The sequence below is a fragment of the Abramis brama genome (genome assembly GCF_963993115.1).
Source record: "Abramis brama genome assembly, chromosome: 19".
In the NCBI taxonomy this organism is placed as follows: domain Eukaryota; kingdom Metazoa; phylum Chordata; class Actinopteri; order Cypriniformes; family Leuciscidae; genus Abramis; species Abramis brama.
In genome coordinates, this window is record NC_139981.1 from 22,040,207 (window position 1) to 22,067,517 (window position 27,311).

General features: G+C 36.8%; 1 protein-coding gene across 2 annotated transcripts in view; it reads left to right on the forward strand.

Annotated features, from left to right (window-relative positions):
* LOC311069234 (uncharacterized protein) overlaps window positions 1-27,311 on the forward strand; it is a 161,753-nt gene that overhangs the window by 37,423 nt on the left and 97,019 nt on the right. For both annotated transcript variants that reach the window (XM_084092249.1, XM_084092250.1), the window contains 5 exons: window positions 7,313-7,366; window positions 11,843-11,878; window positions 13,689-13,718; window positions 15,763-15,789; window positions 16,091-16,144. In XM_084092249.1, the coding sequence (XP_083948375.1) occupies window positions 7,313-7,366; window positions 11,843-11,878; window positions 13,689-13,718; window positions 15,763-15,789; window positions 16,091-16,144 (201 nt within the window). The remainder of the gene's footprint in view (window positions 1-7,312; window positions 7,367-11,842; window positions 11,879-13,688; window positions 13,719-15,762; window positions 15,790-16,090; window positions 16,145-27,311) is intronic.

Here is a 27,311-nt window from a genome sequence, read left to right on the forward strand (position 1 = left end):
ATTGAGCAATAGCCTTGTTTAGCCCAGAACGCTAGATCATGTGTGGACTGATTTTGTTTTTATATTCCGCATTTAGATATTTGTTAATCCTTCCTGGTGTCAAAAAGTACATAAGCAAAGAAGGTGCAAACAGACTGAGCATGCATGCACATGCACAATACTCTAATTTACGTACGTATTGCGTACGTATGTGAAACGTAATGAACATTATGGTTTCGATTCTTTCAACTACTTGCCAAATGGCAGGGTTCAAAAATGAGGCTAGACCTATTGTTATTTTTTAGTAATGTATGTGCGTTTTTATGCCTTGAACTAAAACTAAAAGAAGTTTTTTATCTTAAATTTTTTATATTTAGAGGTTCTAGAGGTTTTTGTCCAAATTGCAAGAATGAATGGGTAACACTTTACTTTAAGCCTTATATTAGGAATACCTTTAGAATGCTTTGTACATAAAGGGTTTCGGTAAAAGTGTTACCGAATTATTTGTGTTTGTCATCAATTGGAATGGGTTGAAAATTAAAAATCAGTGAGTAATATTTTGTTATGAAAACCATAATTTCCCAGCAAAAGTTGTGTTTGTGAATTTATTTGCCTATAATCAAACAACTGTATTCTTTTTAGCTGAAAATATTGTCGAGGAAGAAAAAAAACCGTTTTCAAAATTATAAAAATACATAATATGTACAAATTTGAACTTGAGAAATTGAGAACCATATACTATACGCAATAACTCTTTACGCACATTCCTAAGCCGTCAGTTAGATTTGACCAATTCAATCCAATAACTCACTTGTTGGGATTTGTGAGTTTGACTAAAAGAACCAGCTCATAAGAATCATGCGTTTGTGAATCAAACTATTATTTGTGCTGCATGTTTTTTGTTGTGTTCAACCTGCGAGGACACCTCAAATGAAATATTGATGTATTATTACTCTGATTGTAAGGGTGAGAAGGGAGAAGCCGGAGAGCCCGACCTTGTGTGATCACCTTGGAAAGATGTAAGAAACCTGATCAATCTACTATATCTAAAGACACATGGCATTATTCACAGAGTCAACACCCTGAGTCAAAATGTTCTAATGGCTGGCTAATTTAAGTCTTTTAAAGTCAATACTTGATATCTGAGGCCCACAGGGGTTATGTGAGAACGTTCAGAATGGAATGTGCATGACGGCGTGTATCACTTGTCCGTTGAGAAACTCGGTGCATAACATGGCGTGTTAGTTACACTATCCTTCAGAATATTACGGGTTACGTGAAGCGTTAATATAGATGTCCTATGCTATGAAAGGATGCATATTTGTTTTCAATACTTGATTAGCAGAAGAAAGCATTTTTCATGTGACATACCTAAAAATGTTTATTTAAAATGTGGAGTTTAGTGTTATATATGATAAACAGGTATCACTGGCAATGGTGAAGCAGCTCAGCATGTTTTTCTAAGTGAAAGTTTGATTCAGATGGTATCGTCCTGAGCTCTACTACTTCAAACGTTTGTAGCAATGAATCGCTGAGCAAATGGAAACTCGCAAAAAGCATTTCCTGGCGTAACCCTCTTGGCATTTGTGGCCAGCGCTTGAGATATCTCTGTTACTCCACTGGATCTTGTTCCAAAGTTCTTTGAAGGCCTGCCATTCAACATATCAACAGTTCTCTCTGCTTAAAACATGCACGCCTCTGAGATGGACCTTGCTTTATTTTCCTGATATGAATTTAAATTTGATCTCAACCAAGAGTTGGAAAAGCACTGTAGAAACCGGTCGCTGCATGTTATATGTGTATTTGAGAGGTGTTAATGGATGTTTATTATGTCTGTGAGTCTGTAAACATGTCTGCAAGTACCTGTGTGTAGACATTGCTGGGTAGTAACAGAATACATGCAATCTGGATTACGTAATCAGATTACAAAAATTACGTACTTAGATTATATTACATTTTAAAATACTCATAATCAGACTGCTGTTACTTTTCTATTGATTACATGATTACATGTTATTCTCACAATGGCAGTGAATTATTCAGAATTCATTGATCCAACTTGCTTTTTATCTTGTAAATGTTCCTTTCTAAAAAAAAAAAATACGTTCTTAAATACGTGCTTATACGTTCATAAGGTCTTCCATGTTTGTGAAATCGAAACACACATACCAGTCACTTGTCGTGTGACTATCACTGAAACTGAGATCCACACAGCATTTGATTTACAAAAATCATTTCACTTTTAGGATTACCGCAATAGCAACAGCAGTAGACTGTATTTTACAGAAGTCAATGATCTAGTTGTTTTGGACGTTAACTTTGGGCTTTTATGGAGGAACGAATGAATGCTTTGTGAATGAATGTGTTTCATTCAACGCTTTGAATGAAAGAAATGCACTAAAATCACACGGCCCTCATTTCTTGCTGTCATTGCTGTAGGGTTGCTGTCGTTGCAATGTCTCCGCAAAGACATTGCAAATTTATTGTCCTTTTTCCGACATCTGGTAGAACTGATGAATATGTACTGAAGCAATTTTAGTTTTCATGAAAAAAAGTCTCACAAGGCGAGACCAGCGATCAAACTATATTCACATTCTCAGCAGTCAATTCACATTTATTTGTATAGAGCTTTTCACAATACCTATCTTATTGTTTCAGAGCAGCTTTACAGAATATGCATGTGTCTACATTACAATTTAGAGAGATCTGTTATCAGAGGTGATAGTGTCCAAGTACAAATCTCACAGTTAGCTAACAATGCATTCAATTAAGGCAGGAACAATGAGCTAATTGAAGTAATTATTAGAAGTTGTTAACACAATGATTACAATGTTTAGAAAATGTAGCATTGGTGCATGTTGTTTCAGAGTTTGCTTCATCTAAAGTCCTCGCAGGAGTTGGACACGTCAGGATGGGCATCCCGAGATAAAACCAAAAAACAAATAGAAAGTAATTAGCATAGCTGCGGTTCATAACATGCATTTGAGCTGATATAACTGGAGTGCAAGGTTATGAGATGTATTATGTGAATGCTTGATTAAAGAGATGTGTCTTTAATCTAGATTTAAACTGGGAGAGTGTGTCTGAGCCCCAAACATCATCAGGAGCCAAATGCGAAAATGCTCTCCCTCCTTTAGTGGACTTAGATATCCTAGGTACTTACAGACCCCCAAGTTTTGTGACCTTAAAGATCGTTAGAAGATCAATAGAAGATCGGTTAAATACACAGGAGCTAAAGAATTTGGGACCTTATAGATCAGTTGCAATACTTTGTTATTGATATGGAACTTAACAGGTAACCAGTGTAGAGATGATAAAATTGGCGTTATATGATCATATTTTCTTGACGTAGTAAGAACTCTAGCAGCTGCATTTTGGACTAACTCTTGGACTAACTAACTACAGTAATCTAGTCTCGAGGTCATGAATACATGAATGAACTTTTCTGCATCAGAAACAGATAGCATGTTCCAGAGCTTAGCGATGTTTCTGAGGTGGAAGAAGGCTGTTTTTGTAACATGAAATATGAGTTTTGAAAGACAAGTTGCTGTCTAATATAACACCCAGGTCTTTTACTGCGGAGGATGAAGTAACAGTACTTCCTTCTAAATGCAAATTCTTAATAAATGTATTCTTAATGTATCCTTAAGAAATGTATTCTTAAGGCCCGTTCACACCAAGGACGATAACGATGAAATTCTAATTTAAGCATTTAAAATGGCAGACGACATTGCGGAGAAGTTAATCGCCGAGGTCCAGAATAATCCACCACTGTTTGACAAGTCAAGCCCCGTTTCAAGAAAATGGATATGGAAAACAATCGTTCAGTCGATCAGAATAAATGGTGAGAAGTATTACCTCAGGTATCCAGCGCTCGTTTCGACAGTATTGTCTTGCTTCCATTGAAGTTGCGATGACTAGGTGTTGTTATCGTTCGTTGGTGTGGACGCAAATATAGTTATAGTTATCTTTATAGTTATCGTTCTTGGTGTGAACGACCCTTAACAGATTCTGTGTGTAGGTTTTTGGTCCAATAAGTAATACCTCAGTCTTATCTGATTTTGAATAAAGCTATTATTGGCTGATAACGATTGGCGCCTGATCAAACGGAGCACCCTTATAAATAATAATAATAAAGTGAAGTTCGCAGTTCTCTTATGTCGGTTAATGGTCACATAACATGCAGATAAACAATTTTTTTCTGTTTTATTTTGATTGTGTTTATTAAAAAAATTATCTATTTTTATTTTATTTTACGTTTTTATCATTTAATTACATACCTTTTCATTAAACTCACAATGGGATCTCATTCTGATGTAATGTAATATGTAATGCACTTGATGCTGTTGAAAACAAAGAATGGAATATATTTTCTTTCTCCGTCTTTTTATATCAATATGGTACAGGATTATCTATTCAGTTCAATGTGATAAATTACATTTCTTTAAAACAAAATGAAAGCCATTTGATTAAACATATAATCTGATGTGATTATATTCATACATTAAGCTTGGCTTCAGTGTCCAAAACCTTTTTGGGAATGCTGAGTGCGTGTGTGTGCCTCTGTATTGGGAAGATGCCAGATTGCTTTGTGACCTGGCCTGTTCTGCAGCCAGGACGCGCTGTGCTGTACATAATTATCAGGCAAGTGAGCAGAATACCCCGGGGCATTTTGACCTCACGCTGGTGTGACGAGACTGGGAGAGGGACACAGCCCTGATTTTAACCCATCCTTCACCTGCCCGCTTGTGCTGAAGTGCCCAGGGCAAGCAGAGGCTAACTATGCAGTCAGTCTCTCCATCGGAACAGCCTGTAAGGCCTGGAGCTCATGCCCCTCTGAAAAGGGCCAATGCAGCTGTTCTTAACTGGGGCTGCTCTCGGGGAGGTGGAACAACAAAGGAAAGGTGCACTGGTTCCCTCAAGGAGTCATTAGATTCTGCCAAAAGCAGGACGGGAGTGCACTCTCCAAAGACCCCTCTGAACATACATCATTTAAGAGCAGCCTCGGTCTAACCTCCATCCCAGTCCCGATGCGAGCTTCCCCCTCCACCCGTGTTTTCACAGTACTGCAATCCTGATCAGGTTCAAGTGCTGATTCTTACATCCTTCTATCTTTTATAGCCTCAGTCAAAGTTTGGTTAAGAAACGATAGGTGTAGAAATGTAATCGCTTGCTGGATTGAGGATATATTTGAAATGTTGTGCTCGTTTACTAAACGCTGCACGGAATACACTGAATAGTGCCTATTTTAATATAGTTAATAGGGTTACACTTTATTTTACGGTGTCATTGTTACAGTGTAATTATATATTTAAGTACTGAGTAATATTAATTAATTGCATGTACTTACTATAGAGTTAGGGTAGGATTAGGGTTTGGTTGAGGGTTAGTTGCATGTAATTATGCATAATTAACTGTAAATACTATTGTAAGTACATGTAACGTAATAAGGACACTGTAAAATAAAGTGTTACCGTTAATAGTTAAATAACTAATGTTAACAAATGGAACTTTATTGTATTGTAAACTTTATTTGTACTTTTGTATTAAAGCAACATATTCTTTTGTACCTTAAAATAATGTTTCCAAAATCGTTGCAGTGGTTCATCAACTCGTAACAGTGTGAACTTTTGCATTCGCTTTGCGACCCTCTATCGGCTATAACCGCACAATGCAAGTTTGCCAGATCGGGTAGCGGATCTGTAGTTCGAACACTTTACGGCAAGTGTTGCAATAGCAAAAAAATAGCAAGCAATGTCATTATTTAGTTTTTCTTCGTTTCTGATGTCGCAATACATCATACTTTCATAAAATTATGCAACATACTCTACCTTGTCTGTGGACATCGTTATTTGCAAAGCCGGTGCTGGATAAACAAATAGCGAGCGTGCGACGGTAGGCTGCGGTAGGCTAAATTATTTACGACAATTCCGCTTCCAACCTGTAGGGGGACCGAAGAAGAACAGTTTTTTGGTGTTGCTTTAAATGTAATTTTCTCTTTCTTTCTTTCTTTCTTTCTTTCTTTCTTTCTTTCTTTCTTTCTTTCTTTCTTTCTTTCTTTCTTTCTTTCTTTCTTTCTTTCTTTCTTTCTTTCTTTCTTTCTTTCTTTCTTTCTTTCGACCCACCCATGCATTTGATAGTGGGTTTTTTTTTGGTGTGTGTTTTGTGTTTTACGTCAGCCCTACCACTTGGCAGGTGTGTGCCTGACCCCAATTAGCAAGCAAGTGTTCTCTTGCAATTTCATTGGCTGTTGTTCTAAATAGTGAAAGAGAATGGGAAGTGCTAAGATTACATATCTAAAATAAATATTCTATTTTGAATAACTTTTTTTTTTTTTTTGTAAAGCCTCACTATCATCATTCTCACAAACAGAGTCTCATAGTAAGACAGCTGATGCAAAAGAAGGTTTGCCAGATTTACGCATTTTATTTGTATTGGTCTAGTTTTATGGAGACGGGCTCCAGATTAGTGTTCTCGAGGCCGAGCTTTCCCTCAACTGTCTTGACAAGCTTCGCCATCATAAGAGTAAATTAGTCGCATCTCTATCGGCGTACTCAGAGACATGATTAAAAAAAGGGCAAGGTGCTCATCTGAGCCTGATATAATTCAGTATTAATAGTCTCACTCGAAAGCCTAACTAAGACAAATTGCTGTGTTTTGAGGGCCAGTGATCCCTTCTCTCTAAGTACCCTCTGACTTATTTCAGAAATCTCCCTCTGTGTGGCTGCCGGTCTTGATGTGTCACACCTAGCAGGAGTCGCTGTAAATTTAACCTGTCAATACGTGTCAGGCCTCGTTTATCAGCCACCTCTTCTCGGACGGTTTCCCCTCCCTCACCTTCTTGTACTCTCTTTATTTTTTTCATCACCTGTTCTCTCTCTGCTGCTTTTAAGCACTTTGCGTTTTGACTTTGCCTGTGGTTTTGCCTTATCTCCAATCAGATTTCCCCTCACAAAGCTCTAGCAGGCAGGCGATGGGAATTCTAATCCCGACTCCAGACGGAGGGCTTGTGAAAGCGAGCGTGGTTTTTGTGTCTATATGCAGTTTGTGCAAATCATTCACTAAAAAGTGCAGAAGTGAGCAGATTTGTCATGTAAATGAGGCCACATTAACACCTAGAGACACTCATTCTCGCCGCTTCACCGACACATACTGCATGATTTTTACTAAAAGATGGCTGGAGCGGCTCCCTGTTGAGTTCTTTAACTTGAGGGAAGTCAAACTGATACATTGTTTGCTTACTGGAAAGATTTCCCTTAAGTTGTCCTGTCAGGATGCTGTGAGGTAGCGGACTCTGTGATTAAACTGGTTTCTGTTCGTTGTGTCTCCTCAGGGTTTGAAAGGGGATCCTGGACCTCAAGGTCTACCTGGTCTCAAAGGTGATAAAGTAAGTCGCCCTGCCAGTTTGATTTCTTGTAACAACCTTTACAAACTGTAGCATAGAGAGAGATAGAGGCAGAGTATCTATGATCTTAAGGATGTTTTTTTAGTCAGTGAGCTTTCCAGAGTTTCTATATAGATGGAAAGTCACAGTCTGTGTGTGAGTCAATCTTAGAAAACTGTGCCATTTGTGCCTGACAATTTTCAATAGACTTTTTTTTATTATCATTTTATCATTTTAAAGTTTGAAAATGTCACTGCTAAACTTTAGAAAACTTATTTTTCCCACTTTTAGACCCAATGTACCAGGGACCATATCTGCCAAATATGCCTCCAGCACCAATATTCAGATTAGCAGTCAGATATTGGAAATTGGTTTCCCCTTACATATGTGGTGACTGACAGCCTTGCAAAATATCAATAGTTATTTGTTGGAACTCAGATATGACGTCAGAAAGGTCAAAGTATTAGAAATGTGTGCATAATAGGTTTGAACAGAAAATGAGGGACAAATATGAATTCTGCATTTTATTAGAAACTTTTATTACTATTTATTTTATATAACCACAATTTATATTATTTATGTAAATTCTTTATTTTCTTCTTCTGGATATCCCATTACAAATGTAATGAAGATGAATGGGACATACATTCGCTGATATTCTGATCATTTTTTTTGTTACGCTACCGTTCAAAAGTTTGGATATCTGTGAAATTTGTTGCATTAAATTGGTTTGCATTATAAAGGATGCATTAAATTTGATCAAAAGTGACAGTAAAGACTATTCCATAAAAAATAATGTTTTTTTTAAATAAATGTTTTCTTTGAACTTTGTTCATCAAAGAATCTTGATTTATTTATTTTTTTAATCAAGGTTTCCCCAAAAATATTAAGCATCGCAACTGTTTTTAACATTGAAAATATTAAGATGAATTAATATCAGCATATTAGAATGAATTCTGAAGGATCATGTGACACTAAAGACCGGAGTAATGATGCTGAAATTTCAGCTTTGATCACAGGAATAAAAAAATGTTTAAATATATTTTAATTGTTCATTATTACTGTTTTCACTGTATTTTTTATATAAAAGCAGCTTTGCGATCATAAGAATCGGCTTTCAAAAACATAAAAAAAAATGTCATGGAGTTTAAAATATCAAATATGTCTCTAATAATAATGTGAAGTTTAATTTGACAGTTTTATGAAAATAACAGTGTTTATTGACACTGATTTAACATGCTATGTGGACAAGACTTAATCCAGAGAGAAATGAGCATCAAATCGGATCTAATCGGAGTCAATTATTCTGCTTATACTACGGTAACCACACATCAAGACATTGTTAAGATGATGTATTTCAAGACATTTGTCAGGTTTTTGCCCTTAAAACGCTCTTGTGTGTAGGACTAATTTATATGCATCTCATCCCAAGCCTCCGTTGCTAATTCCAAAACGTCATTTTAGAGCTAGTAAAGGAGGCTTGAGCCACTGATAGCAGATTAATGCAGTTATTAAAGAGAGAGAGAGAGAGAGAGAAACAGAAACAGAAAGAGAGAGAGAGAGAGATTAAGCGTGTGTGAATTACCTTAATTTTGTGGCAAAAAACCGTTTTAAAGCCGTTTTTATCCTGTTGTATACTATATATATTTGCACGGTCGGTGTCATTGTGTCAGATGTAAGGACCTTTGAAATAACTTAAATCATTTGGCGGAGTGATATGGAACTGTAATTTGGTCAAGACCTGCCTGGAACTACTTTAGCCGTGCATTTCCCTGGAAATACTTGCACACCTTAGAACGTTCGTCAACCAATCAGATTCAAGCATTCAATTATTTATTTATTTATATACATTATATATGTATATGTGTATATATGTCAATATATTTATACTATGTATGCATGTATGTACTGTATGCATGTATATGTGCATGTATGTAGATCAATATTTCATCCAAGACAACACAGACCTTGTCACTACAGTAGCTGTTTGAATCAGTTATTGGTTGCAGAATGTAAAGACGTCCTTTTTATCCAATGATCTTAATTTACAAAAATCCTTTTAAGAACCATAACCACTGATTGTACAAGGAAACTGCTAATGTAGCTTATATTGCTTGTGCTGAGTGCAGCATGTAGTAAACGCCTCAGTAAACCAGGCACACGGAATGCTGCGGAATTTTGTGGGATGGAATCAATTTTATTCCTGGAAGTCACATATATGGTGACACATATGGTGACGGAAAACTATAATGTATGATAAACAAACAAGAATATGTTGTTGTGACACAGATTCTATATAAATATTAAAGCAATGTTTCAGATTACAAATAGGTTAAGTGACATGCTTTTTGATTCATAATTTCAATTTATTTGTAAAAACAGTGAAAAATAGTAATGTGAAGTTCATATTTTTACATTTAATGTTAATATTCAGAGAATACTGTATGTCGTCCTAAATAGTTTTTTCTCACCCCAATAGCATTTTTGTTTGTTAGTTTTAAGCTTAAATATTCCTAGATTTTGTTATTGCAATTTTATTGTTGCAGCATATTGTGGAGTTTTAGTAAAAAAGAAACAAACAAACTGTAAAATTTGGAATTTGAATTTTTTTTTTTTTTGCTGTTCGCTTCAAGTTCCATAGACTGTCATTTTAAGTGCTTCACTGTACTGTAAATACAATTAATGTTTGTTTTCACAAATGTATTATTTTCTGAGGTAATGGCCCATGTGTCACAGATGCTGTTGATAAAACAGACAGACCTTCACAGCAGGGAAGATGTGACTCCAGTGAAACAGAATGTAGAATAGAGCTTCCTGCTCTGATATCTTATTCCCCAAACCCGGTGCACGAAGGCCCACAGCGGGACTTCTTTCCAAACAATAGATCAAATGTTATTCTCTAATTAGCTACCATATTACCCATTGTCTTTTACAGTATTGGGTTTCTTGGTTTGCCTGCTTGCGCACGTAATTGTCAGTGCAGTGTTTTCAAGCCTTGAAGTTCTAATGAGCTCCTCTGCGTTCGAGCAGAGAATAACTAGCTTCTTTTTCATCTCATCTCCCAGTCAGACAGAGGGAGGGAGGAAAACCGTTAGTTTGGATTGAAACTGACAGTCGGAAAGACACGTCACGCTCTTCAAACGTAGAATGACTCGGAATATCTTCAAACGGGCCGGCTTTAGGTGTTCGCAACTTTATATTTCAGCAAACTTTGATGTGGAGTTTCTGTGGATTTAAATTGAATTTGTGGAAAGCTCTGCCTGTTTTTGTCAAGGGGTTTTTAACTTAAACTGATGTCTCCGCTTGTGTTCCATAACCTTGAAAATATGAAAGTCCTTTATTTAAGAGCAGATAAGCACAGATATAAGAACAGCAGGTCGTTTTATTTTTACAAATATTTTTCAGATATGCCGAACCGAGTTATTCCTAAAGGAATAGGTTTCCTAAAAATGAACATTTTGTCATCCTCTACTCACCCTCATGTCTTTCCAAACCCGCATGAATGACTTTCTTCTAAGGTATACGAAGAACATGTTTCTTTAAAAAATGCCATAATACAGATCATTTTAAAATAATTATTTAGCGCAGCAAACTTTAGCGGAACTAACTTCTGCATTCTGGAAAACAGGTTGCATTACTTCCGGTCCAGGTCTTTTGTATGCGCTTCATTAAATATTGAGCTGTTTTACTCAAGATGCCTTCAAAAGGACCAATTTAAAGGGATAGTTCCCCCCAAAATGAAAATTCTGTCATCATTTACTCACCCTCGTGCTATTCCAAACCTGTATGAAATTTGAAAAACCTGGGATTTAGATATTTTGAAGAATATGGGTAACCAAACAATGGGGGAAAAAATACTATGGAAGTCAATGGGGTCCATCAACATTTTTCGAAATATCTTTTTTTTTTGTCTTCAGAAGAAAAAAATCATACAGACTTGAGGGTGAGTAAATGATTGACAGAAATTTAGTTTTTGGGTGAACTTTCCCTTTAAGATGAGCATAACCGATATCTGCTGCATATGCAGAATATCTCAAATTTAATATAAATTTTTTTTCTTTAATTTTACCATGAAAGTCCATTGATATCTGAGTCAGTTCATACAGCTGTTAACACTTTATTTCGAAAAGCGGATGCGATAAGACCCGTTTTCCTCTTTGTTCAGTTGACTTTTGGCATAAAGCCTATTGCACAATGCTCTGAAATATTTGATTGGTCAATTCTGATACGGCAATCTGCAGTCAGAGATTTTTGCATAATCTCCACTAAACTGTGTAATAAGTGGCTTAATGTACAGATAACTCGATTGTTAAAGCTCTATAAACCCCTGTCCTGATTCAGTTTGTGATAATGATCTGTTAACTGTACGTTATCATTTGCACTTCTGTATATTTTAGGAACAAAATTAAGCTGTTTGGATGATCTGCTTATATTTGAACAATACTCACTCTCGTGAATTTGATTGTGTCTCTGTTACAGGGGGATCCAGGCACACCGGTTTCAGAAACATTGTCGGTACGCATCTCAGTTCACCCTACAACAACGCTGGATGTCATTTCAGAGCTCAACATACTGACACTGACTCTTTTTGAATGACATCCATATAAAACATGATATGCATAAGCTGCATTAAGCACTGAAATGAGATTTATGTAGTCTTAGCTAAGGTTTTAGGGAATGGTTGACTTCTTATCGCCGACACAGTACAGGGTGTTATATTAAAGGGGTGGTTGATTATGATTTCACTTTTCTAACTTTAGTTAGTGTGTAATGCTGCTGTTTGAGCATAAACAACATCTGCAAAGTTACAATGCTCAAAGTTCAAAGCAATGGGAGATATTTTCTTTTAAAGAAATTGCTTTTTAAAGACTACAACAAATGGCTGGTAGGGACTACACGACATTCCTCCCGGGTTAGTGACATCACTAACCCTAAAATTTACATAAACCCGCCCCTGGGAATGCTATTTATAGATTATCAAGACAGAATATGCTAATCAATGACTAGAAGATAACTACATATAAGCTGCATAAATTCATCAACTAACCATTCAGAAATGTTGTCTAAATGTTGTCACTTCTTCTCGAGTCTCTCCATCTTTCTGACTCTGGTTTGAACATTAAGGCTAAAAGTTTTTGAATTTTCAGTGCATGTCTGTGTGAGATATAAGGACACAAGCTCTTGAAGCTCCGCCCCCTGTGCAGGAAGCTCCGCCCCCTGCGCAGCAGCTCATTTGCATTTAAACGGACAGACACAAAAACGGTGCTTTTTTGCTCACCCTCAAAAAGTGACAACTTTTAAACATGCTATATAAAAATATCTGTGGGGTATTTTGAGCTAAAACTTCACATACACACTCTGGGGACATCAAAGACTTATTTTACATCTTGTGAAAAGGGGTTTATACCACCCCTTTAAAATGTGTTATTAACTCGTTGCTTACTCGTTGTGTTATTAAGAGGCAAAGGAGAGCCAGCACATGCTCACTCAGGGGCGACCAGAACAACCAGACTGTGGAGGTTAGACGTGTCCTGCAACTAGGGAGCTAATAATTCTCGTCTGCTACATCTCATAAAACAGCAGCGGTATATACAGTATGTTCTTTGTGTGTTAGGATACAGTACAACAGCTCTGCCCCTTTATGTAACCTAAACAGCAAACTAACCCCAACGGATCAGGGCATAACAGTTATTTACTCGTGCTAATTTTACATTTTATGAGGACAAGCAGGAATACCAGGGATGCAAACGTGAAAGCCGACAACACAGTCAAGTTGTAAATCGTCAAGTTGTAGTCAAGTTGTAAATCGTGTAGTACATTTTAACAAGCGGCTTGAATTATTTAGGTTTAAACAGTAAATAAATAAATAGCTTATAGCTGACATTTCTGATTTTATCAATGTTTCAGGTTATTTTATATTCTATGATGGATCTTGCCAGCGTAGACATCTGTCGCTACGGACACTAACGTCACTCTCCCTCCCCTGTTGCATTTTGACAGTTTTAGGAGCTTTTAAAGCTCTTGTTCTTTGACTTTCACCAGACACTAGGAGTGAATGGCTATTTTTGCAGCTGTTTCTAAGATGTGTCAGTATTTTCGAGGATGCCAGCTGTAAGAGAACACCACATTGTTTTACTCTGCGTCTGAAAGGCCATCGGTATGTGTCTGTATGTGATGGTCATGTGGTTTGTCCTTTTACTGGGTCATGTACTGTAAAGATATCTTGGTTCCTGACCTTTGTTTTAACAATATTAACAGCTGAAGTTAATTGCAGTCTCTGTTTCATGAAATGTATTATTATAATTTCCCTTCTGCTTTCTCTTAGATTGAAAAGCAAGCTCAAAAAGGAGACCAGGTAAAAACACATTTCATTTCTTTGTTCTGAAACTGAATGCCAGCACGTAGCAGTGCAGATTTTAGTTTGTTTTCTTTCATGAGCATTTTATAATAGTGCTTGAAAGGCAGCCTTCACTACTGATATCCTCCTTTTTCTGCATTTTCCTGGAATTTTTGATGATTCATAGTGAAACACTTGGTCTGCTTCTGCTTTAGATATTCCTGTATCTAATTCAACTCAATTTGCTTAATGTATTGACTCAATAAAAAAGTATATATATATATATATATATATATATACTAAGGATATTAATGCTAGGAATGTGGTTATTTATTTTCAACAGTTGAACATTATTTGTTTGTCCTGTACTTTTCAAATTCGGTACATGCTTTGCAAACAGACTTTTATGATATGGACTTGACAGTAATGCGACACCATGAAAAGTAACTTTGTTAATTCTAATGTCTGATCTGTGATCAGTGATTTCTGATATGTAATGATTCATTAAGATACAGTCAGATGTTTTTTGTCTATGTGTCAGTAAATCAAACCAGTGACTAAACGGTCAACTTCACATTGTTTCTCGTAGTAGAATTAAAATAATCTGTTATTTAAACTGTCATTAAATTATATATAGAAAGCCATCAAAGAACGCTCCCTTTACAGTCGCTGGAGCTGTCAATCAAACATCTCGAGTTTATCAGTGACTGAGTTCTCTCCAAAACTCCCGTTATAATCAACGAATATCTTACCTACATTGTGTTTGCACCATGGTTTGCACTGTTAATATCATGAAAGCATTCGTTAGCGTGCTGAAATCGAGTTGTAATGATGAGATCACTACATTCATGCGCTCAACATGTCTGTGATCGGCTACAATGTTTATCACTGCAACCTTTCATGCCACAATCTAAATATAATTCTATAATCAACACTTTTCACAATTAGTTAACCTTGAGAGCTGTATTAGTAAAAACGTAGTAAAAGTTTTCGAGAGAGTTCCACATGTAATACTTATTTCATATGCAAAGATGTCAGCCAATCACAGCAGTGGGCGTTTACACTGAAGTCTCACAGTAGACACGGCTTTTCAAACAGATAGTTCAAATCAGAGGGCGTTGCAAGCACTGGCATTTCCAAACACAATTACACCAAATACACTTAAGGCCCGTTCACACCAAGGACGATAACTATAAAGATAACGATAAAGATATAATTCTAAAAATCGTTCTCCATATTAAAGAATAACAGAGTTCACACCACAACTATAACGATAAAGATATGAGGAACGATATCGTTGGGATCACTTTCAGAACGATTTTTTTTCAGCTGTCAAACGATAAAACACTGACAGTCAATCAGAATCCATTCTAATTTAAAGGTCTCGCGCATTTAAAATGGGGCGTGCACGCACGTGCTTAGAAATAAAAAGACCTTTATCGTTCGTTGGTGTGGACGCATATATAGTTATCTTTGTCGTTATCTTTATAGTTATCGTGCTTGGTGTGAACGGGCCTTTACAAGTTACTTTTTTTCTTTTTTTTAAATAGTACTTGTATTCAGCAAGGGTGCATTAAATTGGTCACAAATATTTTACAACATTATAAATGTCTTTAAGGTTTCATTATAAATGGTGTTTTTGAACTCCCTAATCTTTAAAGACATGAACAAAAAAAATGTATCACAATATCCCTAATATATTATCAGCAGAATTGTTTATAAAATTTAATTGTTTAACTATTGATAATAAGAAGAAATGTTTCTTGAGCAGCAAATCAGCATATTAAAATGATTTCTGAAGATCATGACACCAATGCAGACAATTCAACTTTTTCACAGTAAAAAAATACATTTTAAAATAACATTAAAATAGAAATGTTTTTTTTAATTGTAATAATATTTCACAATATTACTGCGTTAACTGTATTTATATCAAGTAAATGCAGTTTTGGTGCGGATAAGAGATAGCCTAATAAATAAATAAATAAAAATCTTAATGATACCAATTGTTTTGTTTGAATATTAAAAATCACTCAAATTTGTCTTCTTTTTTTTTTTGCAGGGTCCCCCAGGAGTTCCTGGAGAAAAGGTAAGCGCTTCAACAGCATTTTTTATAAACTGAATATTTATTTTTTTGCCTTCCATAACGAAGTTCACCCATGAGTTGTGAACATGCCGTTTGAACATCTGTCTCTCAGCACTTTAATAAGCACCGACATGTAAACCCGTCCAGGCAGAGCCAGCTGCTATGTGCTCATATTCACATCAATGTTGCTTCTGGATCTTATCATGTTTTTTGAGGGCAATTATGACCACAGACAGCTAAATCCAGACTAGCCTGCAATGTTTTCTGAGAGCTAGATTCCTGATCCATTACCCATCTTCCCCAGGGAGATCCTGGCCTGCCCGGTCAACCAGGAGCACCAGGGAAAGAGGGCAAAAGGGTGAGTAAACCAAAGCAGGTCGCTGCCTGTGTGGGCTGGATCCACTTTGCATATGTGTTTATGTGACCGACCCGTCAGTGAGTCACCCGGCAGCAGCTGGAACGAGAAAAAGATCGGAGACCTCTGTGTGGGCCTGGTCTCATGGGAATGACTCTGAATATTCAACCGTAGACTGACAGCACGTACGGCCAACCCCGGCAATCTCAAGTGTGATTTACGGTTCAAGCGCGACATGCTCGAACGTATTGAGAAAACGATACTGTTTCATTATTGATTTTATCTTTTGTTTCTCAATGCCACTGGCCAAGGGTTAAATTGTTGCTCTGCTTACGGCCTGAAAAAAGCTTTATGTGAGGTTTGACTGCCTGCAACAAATTGCAGTTGCGTGTTCCGCTTATTTGAATTACCTAAGCCATTGAGCCATTTCACTAGAGGCACGCTAACACCTGTTAACGCAAATGTTATCTCGGCTCCTCGAGTGGTTAATGGTCCTGAATGCCATACAGTTGTTTCTCGACTCCCTTGAATGTGATAAAAAGTATTAAAAATGCATGCCACTTAGATGGAGGAGAATACTTGGGTCCGCCGCAGGGACTGTAAGAGCAGCATTAAACCCATTCAACAGAATGAATGAATATTTATTATCCTCTGCAGTGGTGTTCACTGGAGTGTTATCATGACACTGTTGGGTATTTTTCAGTTCAGTGATGGATTGAGTGATGCACCGTGCCATAGACATCTGGATTTTGTCCACACTGGTTGGGAGCGTTTCCACTCGGAATGGCTGTACAATTCCCTGTTCAAGTCCACAATTTGTATCTGTATTCAGGGTAAATTTCTTGAATTAGAATTTTTTGCATTTCTGTCTTCTGCTGAACACAAAGAAAGATATTTTGAATAATGTAGGTAAAAAACACTATAGAAGTCAATGGGGTCCATCAGCTGTTAGTGGCTGGTTACCGACATTCTTCAAAATATCTTTCTTTGTGTTCAGCAGAAGAAAGAAATTCATACAGGTTTGAAACAACTTGAGGGTGAGTAAATGATGACAGAATTTTCATTTTTTAGTGAACTATTCTTTTAAGGATTTATTTTAGTTTTATATTTATTTTTTAAATGTGTGTTCTTTTTGTCAAATGATTAATATACATTTAAAAATATTTGATTAATTTGTATTTATTTATTTAAAAATGAAAATTTGCTTGAAATTAGAAAGCTAGGAATTATACAGCTATCTAACTCCACATAAATTCATTAGTCACCATGCAATCAAAATTGACAATTCTTATTTTTAAGGGAGTATTGCAGTATTTATTATAAATTATTTATCCGTTTTTTTATTCATGTGCCCTCGTAATCTTTAATCAAAAAAACATCTCTTCTCTTCTCAGTAATGTGTTTACAACCTGTCACTCACATGAGATCGACCAATAGCAAATGGCAACCGTCCAACAATCCAATCAAGTCCCAGTGGACAAAATCAAGTCCCGCCCAACGTTTTTTTCTTGTTTCGCTCGGATGTACGTCACGATAGGGAAGAAAAGATAATCGTAATTTCTGTACTTTTGCTGGAAAACTACAACAAAATCATTACGAGTTTGCAAGACATAATGAATGGTTGTACAAGTGAGTGTCATCTGGCCTGAAACACTGTCAAACCGGCCCCAGGCCAGCAGATCCATCCTTATTGTTGAGCCCTGCTATTATTAGTCTTGAATATCCAGACGTTTGGCATACGATCTGGATCTGGCACACAGTGCAGCTGAGAACCAGCCAGAAGAACCAGGAAGAGCCAATTGGCTGACATGTAAAGCAACCACAGTTCACTTTGTTGTTCACGGAAATGGATTTTACGAACTATAATTTGTTCTTTAGACTTTTTAAAATCTGAATTTCTGTCTGTCCAAAATTCAATAATCATATTTCACAGATATAGCTTTAAGGGAAAGTTCGCCCACAAAATAATCATTCGCTCATGATGCTCATGATTTACGCTTATGTTAAAATATGTGTTGTGTTCCCCAGAAGAAAGTCAGTCATAAAAGTTTGGAATGACATGAGGGTGTGTGAATTATGTCAGAATTTTATTTTTGCCCTCTCAAGCAAAATGTACAGTTCTGTAAATGACATCTGAGAATTTCAGTTGCTGCTGAAAATAAATATAAAAAATGTATTTGAAATACATGTATTTTATGCTAAGTATACTACAGATACATTTACATATTTATGTACTTAATATAAATAAAAATGGGAACAACTAATTTTGTACTTAATGCACTTTAGTTATAAATAAATTTAGTTAACTAAATAGTGCTGAAGTTCAACTAAAGATATACATAAGTATATTTTATTGTGCTAAAATGGAACTATTGCAAGTTTACTTTAGATATCTTTCATTTAAAGACTGATATTATACAGAGATCATACTATCCTATTCCTTCCCAATAGTGATATTAAAACACATTTTAGGCTTAATATTAAGCAAAAAAAGTCCTACTCCAAATAAAGTTTAATTATAATATTTATATCAGTATGTCTCAAGTGGTGTCAGTAAACATGTTAATAGATTTGTACTATTCTTAGTTTTAAAATACATTTTAGTATAGGTTTTTTTTTCACTAGGCAGTGCTGTCTCGCTTCGAGAACGAAACAAGAAGTGTACTTTCGAGGCACAGTGACACACGTATGCAATTTTTTTACAAACAGTAAAACGTTTCACTAAACTTTCTCTCAAAACAAGCACAATTTGTTTGTACCCCTACCTTCTGCGAGATTAAAAGGCCACTACAAGCATATGACCTTTCTTGCAGAATTCTGAACATAATGTCAGCTTCTACCAACATGATTCCTCTTTAATTGGGTGGTGTTACAGAAAAAAGCTGTTTAGAATCCAGACGGTGTGTTCTAATGATCTTGTGGTCGGCACCCTGCGAATTCATTAAATTCTCTGCGCTCGCTAGGGATCGTGCTAACGTTTACCGCCCACGCGAGTTAGCTTGCCGCGAGACTTAGTTGGACTGAATTCTTTTCCGGCTGTCATTTAGATCAGTATCTGTCAAGTATGTTGTTTTGTTGCAAAAGACACTATTTGGCCCTATAAATAACTTTGCTTTGATGACTGCACAGCTTCCCGGCAAGCAGGGATGTGGTAAGGTTTCGGGTTATATATGGCGAGTCACATGCAGCCGGGTAACTTGTTGAGCAGGACTGCGGCGCTCTGCACTCTTGGAGGCTATTTGGGGAAAGGAGGGACATGGGTCATTATTACTGGCCTTCTAGACGACGACAAGCCTCTGCTGGCGAGAGACTCTCACCCAATTAGTAGCTCTCATTCTCCACACCACTATCAGTCATGCTCGGCTGCCATCTTTGCGGCAGTGAATATTTCGCTTCCAGCAAGGTTAACTCTTTGGCCTGTGTCACACGACAAGCGTAAGCATTTATTTGCTTGGATTTATTTTGGCAGCCAACCAAGAGGTTACAGCATTGACAATTGTGCATGTAAGCGACATTTGGTGCACATAGTGCCCAGAAATCAACAGAAATACATACATATATATATATATATATATATATATATATATATATATATATATATATATATATATATATATATATATAAAATAAATAAATAATAAATAAATTATTATTATTTTTTTTTTAATAAATTATTATAAAATAAAACAATATATATATATATATATATATTAATAACATATTTTATATATATATATATATAGTGCTGTTAATCGATTACAAAATTTATTTAATTAATTTAAGACTGTGCTTGTGAGGGTTAGGGTTAGGGGATACTTGACAAAACGGGCATTTTGGAATTTTGTGTGTTTTTGTCCGTTCAAGCGCTTTCTGAAGTGGCTTTCTGTGTGCATGAGTGTGTGTCACAGGAGATACACAGACAGACTCGCGCTAGAACAGCACTGCATTCTTTTTGCATCTTATCGTGTATTAATGGTTTAAAAGAATTTGCATGAATTAAAACGTGATCATATAATGCAACGCTAGCCAAGGATGACTGCGTTAATTGCGTTAAATATTTTGAACACATTAAACTGAAGAAATTAATTACGCGTTAATTTTGCCCTTGTAATACCTATATATGGAAAATTCTGTCATTTACTCACCCTCAAGTTGTTCCAAACCTCTATGAATTTTTTTCTTCTTCTGAACACAAAAGAAGATTTTGAAGAATACGGGTAACCAATGTTGATGAGCCCCACTGACTTCCATAGTAATTTTTTTTTTCCATACTATGGATGTCATTGGGGTCCATCAACTGTTTAGTTACCCATATTCTTCAAAATATATTTCATGTTCAGCAGAAGAAAGAAATTCATACAGGTTTGGAACAACTTAAGGATGAGTAAATGATGACAGAATTCATTTCTTAGTGAACTATCCCTTTAATAGTTCAGAGTTATTGGAAGGGATCACATTACGGTTACCTACCTTCCTCACTGATTAAGCAAATACAATATCTCTTGTAATATATTCAGGAAATTTGAGACGTGCGGAGCAAGCTGGAGAGGCTTTCTCATAGATTTCTTGGTGGAAGGGTCAAAGGAGTCAGCCCTCCTGCCATCCGGCTGATGAAGTTTACTTAATAATGTCTGAATGTCAATATCTGTAATAACTCAAGCATATAGCAATAAAAGACACTAAAATAATAATGGAATGGATCTGACTAGCCGTGGGATAAGAGCTCATGTTAATTATGTGATGGAAGATCAGAGAGAGGGTAAGAGCGTTCTCGCACTGCATTAAAATAATTGTATTCATTGGTATTTTCATCTAGTTTTCTAGTAAAAGAAATAACCAAGCATTCTTTAAAGGCCTAGTGAAGTGCCTTGGAACGCGCAGCTTTGTATGATGCATTGACAGGAAGCTAAGGTGGGACATATTGAATGGCTCCTCCCCCTTTTCAAATAGCCAATAGCGTTTAGTTTACCTCACAGACTGCAAGTCATACTTGACAGCACCATGGAAGCGAATCCGAGCGCTGATGATACGTTGGATTCAATAGTAGAAGTGTGAATAAATTCTAGCCATTTCATTCTTAACCAACGTACAGTTGGAAAACGGAATAAAACTGGAGCGTTTAAGCAACCGAACACACACACACCTCCGTGACGTGTCAACGGTCGCTTTGGTCATGTGGTATTTATAGCATAGGGGGCGGGACGCTTCAGATTCTAGAGAGCATTTGATTGGACAGAAGATGTGATGTCATAAAAATCCGTGATCCATTTTAGCGGAAGTGAGAGACTGTAAGTGTTGAATGCTTATATCCCCTAAATGTGACTTTTGTCATTGTTTTGGAACACACCATCTTATTCATAACCTTAAGGCTAACATATTCATACTAAAAGCTAAAAAACTTACATTTTGATTTCAGGGGGCCTTTAAATAGGATTATTTACTTGAGAAACAAAACTGTGTAATTTTTTTTTAACCTATTTGGAAAATCGTCTTTTTCCTTGTTGTTGTTTTTTTTCTTTTTTGTAAACCTCACACAATTGTTTTTTACACTTAAATGAGTGAAAACATTAAGCAAAAAGGTTTTAGAACTAAGTCATGTTAGGTTGCCCCGCCCACCACATCATTTAATTGGTCCAAAATGAATGGTGTTTTCTGAATAGCCCTAAATATAAATGCTCTATAGTCTGTATCCTTATCATTTCTCATGGAATTGTGACCACACAGCCTTGCACTCCGCTTCTCTTCGGCTCATCCGCAGCAGTTTCTTGGGATTGTGCCCACTCTGTCCGCCCGTTCCTCTCATCGAAAATGAATTGCTACCTAGCAGGTAACTTTTTCAGAGCAGGTCCCAGTGCTGTACTTCACCGCCCCCTCGCACTTCTGCTGCTATCTGTCTGTCTTCCCACGAAAAAAAAACAACGTTTTTTACAAACTAGAAACCACATTAGCACCATACAGTTCTGGTAAAGTTAATCAAATCACAGAATGAATACACCCAAGTTCCTATTTATTTTAGTAAATTTGAACTTTTGACCCTTGTAACCACTCTGGTTACCAAACTCACACTATTTTTATAGTATGCATTTTATTTAATGTATTATTTATTATTAAATGTATGCATTTGCATTTATTTATTTTAAGTATTGAACTATTGTTATTATTATTACTATGATCTTTTTTTCTTTTTTTTTTTGTCACTTATAAATAAATAAACATTACAAATGATTCCATGCATATTGTTAATTATATTATATAATTATATTATATTATGTATTTTATTAATTTATTGTATTATTATTATTTATTGTTGTTGTTATGAATTATTATTGTTATTAATAAGGTTATACATTTAATTTTTATTATACCATGGTCTGTCTGAATTCTCGATTCTGATTGGCTGGAAGGTGTGCAATAAAACCGTTTAATGCACAGGTAGTTCCAAGTCAGTTTTATCACTGTTTCTAAAATAATGCACTTTCATTGCAGCGCACACACATAATTATGGTTGCACACACAAACATTCAGGAACACAGAAACTTATCAACGCTGCCCAGCGACTTTTAGTTATACAATCGATTCGATTAAACTCACAGCTTCATTGTTAATGGAGAGAGAGAGATGCTGAAAATCTCTCTCTCTCTCTCTCTCTCTCTCTCTCTCTCTCTCTCTCTCGATAATTAATTCAAATAAATCCTATAATTCATTGATTCAAATAAATGTAATCTTACTACACTACTGTATCTCTGTGTCTGATTCAAAGCGGACAGAATGCTATATCTAAAGAGTCGTAACTGATGAAAATAACTTTCATTTGTATACTTCCGGTTAAATATTGCACTGCAAACATCAATAACAGCTTTAAGTTGTCAATGCTGGCAAATGACCATGGTGTAAACGGGATAGTTAACGGCCAGCTGTGCATTAAACATTTAATGCACTTCGCGTCGGGCAGTTCTTTGCCTCCACATCGTGCATTAAAATCATTTAATGCACAGCTAGCCGTGGATTATCCCTTACTTATTAATATTATTATTATTATCTTTATATTATACATTTATTTTCCCTAAATTTTTACTTGATAATGCCTTTTATGCAGGCATGAATTATTTACTTGCAGACAGTTTTGCATTATAGTGTGGTGCTAATGGGGCCTGAATATTTACGTCTAGTGAAACCCTGCTAATGAGACCACTTTGGTGTGTATACATGCGTTTGTGTGTATGTGTGTGTGTGAATGAGTTTGTGGTTTACGTGTCTGTTTACGTTGGAGGTTGGCATCGAGCTGATTTAAATAATAATGCGTTGCGAGTGCGACTGGATTGCACTAGAGAAAAGGCATGAATAGTAATGTGAAAAGGCTTACTTTTATCCATTATGGATGGCACCGACACCACATGATGAGCAAAACTGGAGGACTTTGGGACCGCCTGACACACTGCAAGAGATCAAACAGGAAGCAGAGGAGTGCCAGCAGAAGACAAAAAAAGGATTTCTCTCCTTCCTGATGGCGGCACACTGAAATATTCATCAGTGCATGGAATGGTGTGCAAAGCTTTTGCTGCTGGCTTCCTGATCCGCAGGACGTAGAAAAGCACAGGCACGCATGCCATGGCAACCAGACTGCCAGTTTACCTTACACTCAGTCAACTGCCAACTTCAGCTGACACACATTTGCGCAATTAGTCAGAATCGAGCTGGAGAACGGCTATTTGTGCTGCAGGTGTGTGTGGGAGTGTGTTTGTGTGTGTGCTTGGGTAAACAGAGAGGGCACAAACCTCTGTAATACACCCACAGTAAATGGGTTTTATTAGGAGACAGAAAAGCAACAGCCCACTCTTGCGTATCACAGTGCGTTCGCCCCAAGCCAGAACATACACGGGGCATGTTCTCGTTTAATGTTCTGCCAAGTTCTCCAGCGTTCAGCGCTGCCCTGGCTCTGGCTGGCACACAGTCATGTGTGGGTTCAGTGTAGATGTTGTTCAATGTGTGCGTTCACCTCACACTCGCATGATGGTGTTCATCGCCTGTTAAAGCTAGTGGGATGCAGAGTGTCATCAGATAGGAGCTTCAAACTTTTCATTAAGTGGCGAAGGACATGGAGAGCTCACTCTATACACCCTAATGTACAAATCTGCTTTTTCACACACTTTGCAGCATCAATCATCTTTAAATTAAATCAGCATTTTGGATCCATTTTATAAAATCAAAACCGCTTCGTAAAAGCCAAGCATTTGACAATTAAGATTGTTCACTGCGATAGAGATACATATAAGTGTATATGGTTTTTTTTTGTTGTTGTTGTTGTTTTTAACAGCCCAATTAATATTGCAGCTGTATCTCAGTGGATATATACTAGCATATTTTATTGTTTATTCTATTTTTTAATTCTATTTATTCTAAATAAATTGACCTATGAGATGTGAAATCAAGAACTTGAAGCTTACATTTACGTTTATTCATTTATCAGGTGCTTTTATCCAAAGTGACTTACAAGACGTACATTTTTTATTTTATTTTTTTCAATAATGGATGATGGATTTTTTTGTACGTTTTTTTGAATTGATGGATAGACTATCATTTTTGGATAGATAGACATATATAGACAGATAAAATAAATTGATGTGTTGACAGTAGGCACAAATGACCCTCTGTAGCTTGATCGAACGATCAATAGTTTGTTCGTTCATTTGTTCTATCTATCATTCAGTCGTTTGTTTTATAATTTTTTTAACGTTATATCTGTCGTTCGTCCTATCGTTCATTCTATCTGTCATTCCTTATATCTATCTGTATATCGATCGATCGATCGTTAATTCTATCTATCATCCGTTCTATCGCTCATTCGTTTGTTCGTTCATTTGTTCTCTCTATTGTCCATTCTGTCGTTTGTTCTATCGCACGTTCTATCGTATGATCATTCTATCGTTCATTCTGTCTTTCGTTTGTTTGTTCTATCATTCGTTCGTTCTGTCGTTCGTTCTGTCTACCGTTTGTTTGTTCTATCGTTTGTTCATTCGTTTTGTCTATCATTTGTTCTTTCTATCGTTCGTTTTGTATATCATTTGTTGGCTCTGTCGTTCGTTCGTTCTGTCTATTGTTTGTTCGATCTATCATTTGTTCTGTCGTTCGTTTGTTCGTTCTATCGTTCGTTCGTTCGTTCTATTGTTCATTCTGTTGTTCATTCTGTTGTTCATCTGATCGTCCATTCTATCATTTAGGCCTATTCCTTCTATAGTTCGCATGTTCGTTCTATCGTTCATTCTATCTATCTATCGATCTACAGTGAGGAAAATAAGTATTTGAACACCCTGCTATTTTGCAAGTTCTCCCACTTAGAAATCATGGAGGCGTCTGAAATTGTCATCGTAGGTGCATGTCCACGGTGAGAGACATAATCTAAAAAAAAAAATCCAGAAATCACAATGTATGATTTTTTAACTATTTATTTGTATGATACAGCTGCAAATAAGTATTTGAACACCTGAGAAAATCAATGTTAATATTTGGTACAGTAGCCTTTGTTTGCAATTACAGAGGTCAAACGTCCTGTAGTTTTTCACCAGGTTTGCACACACTGCAGGAGGGATTTTGGCACAGAGATCTTCTCTAGATCAGTCAGGTTTCTGGGCTGTCGCTGAGAAACACGGAGTTTGAGCTCCCTCCAAAGATTCTCTATTGGGTTTAGGTCTGGAGACTGGCTAGGCCACGCCAGAACCTTGATATGCTTCTTACAGAGCCACTCCTTGGTTATCCTGGCTGTGTGCTTCGGGTCATTGTCATGTTGGAAGACCCAGCCTCGACCCATCTTCAATGCTCTAACTGAGGGAAGGAGGTTGTTCCCCAAAATCTCGCAATACATGGCCCCGGTCATCCTCTCCTTAATACAGTGCAGTTGCCCTGTCCCATGTGCAGAAAAACACCCCAAAGCATGATGCTACCACCCCCATGCTTCACAGTAGGGATGGTGTTCTTGGGATGGTACTCATCATTCTTCTTCCTCCAAACACGTTTAGTGGAATTATGACCAAAAAGTTCTATTTTGGTCTCATCTGACCACATGACTTTCTCCCATGACTCCTCTGGATCATCCAAATGGTCATTGGCAACCTTAAGACGGGCCTTGACATGTGCTGGTTTAAGCAGGGGAACCTTCCGTGCCATGCATGATTTCAAACCATGACGTCTTAGTGTATTACCAACAGTAACCTTGGAAACGGTGGTCCCAGCTCTTTTCAGGTCATTGACCAGCTCCTCCCGTGTAGTTCTGGGCTGATTTCTCACCTTTCTTAGGATCACTGAGACCCCACGAGGTGAGATCTCGCATGGAGCCCCAGTCCGAGGGAGATTGACAGTCATGTTTAGCTTCTTCCATTTTCTAATGATTGCTCCAACAGTGGACCTTTTTTCACCAAGCTGCTTGGCAATTTCCCCGTAGCCCTTTCCAGCCTTGTGGAGGTGTACAATTTTGTCTCTAGTGTCTTTGGAAAGCTCTTTGGTCTTGGCCATGTTAGTAGTTGGATTCTTACTGATTGTATGGGGTGGACAGGTGCCTTTATGCAGCTAACGACCTCAAACAGGTGCATCTAATTTAGGATAATAAATTGAGTGGAGGTGGACATTTTAATGGCAGACTAACAGGTCTTTGAGGGTCAGAATTCTAGCTGATAGACAGGTGTTCAAATACTTATTTGTAGCTGTATCATACAAATAAATAGTTAAAAAATCATATATTGTGATTTCTGGATTTTTTTTTTATATTATGTCTCTCACAGTGGACATGCACCTACGATGACAATTTCAGACCCCTCCATGATTTCTAAGTGGGAGAACTTGCAAAATAGCAGGGTGTTCAAATACTTATTTTCCTCACTGTATCTATAGTTTGTTCTATCATTCCTTCTATCTATCTGTATATCGATCGATCGATCGTTAATTCTATCTATCATCCGTTCTATCGTTCTCTCGTTTGTTCGTTCATTTGTTCTCTCTATCGTCCATTCTGTCATTTGTTCTATCGCACGTTCTGTCGTTTGATCATTCTATCATTCATTCTGTCTGTCGTTTGTTTGTTCTGTCATTCGTTCGTTCTATCGTTCGTTCTGTCTACCGTTTGTTTGTTCTATCGTTTGTTCATCCGTTTTGTCTATCATTTGTTCTTTCTATCGTTCGT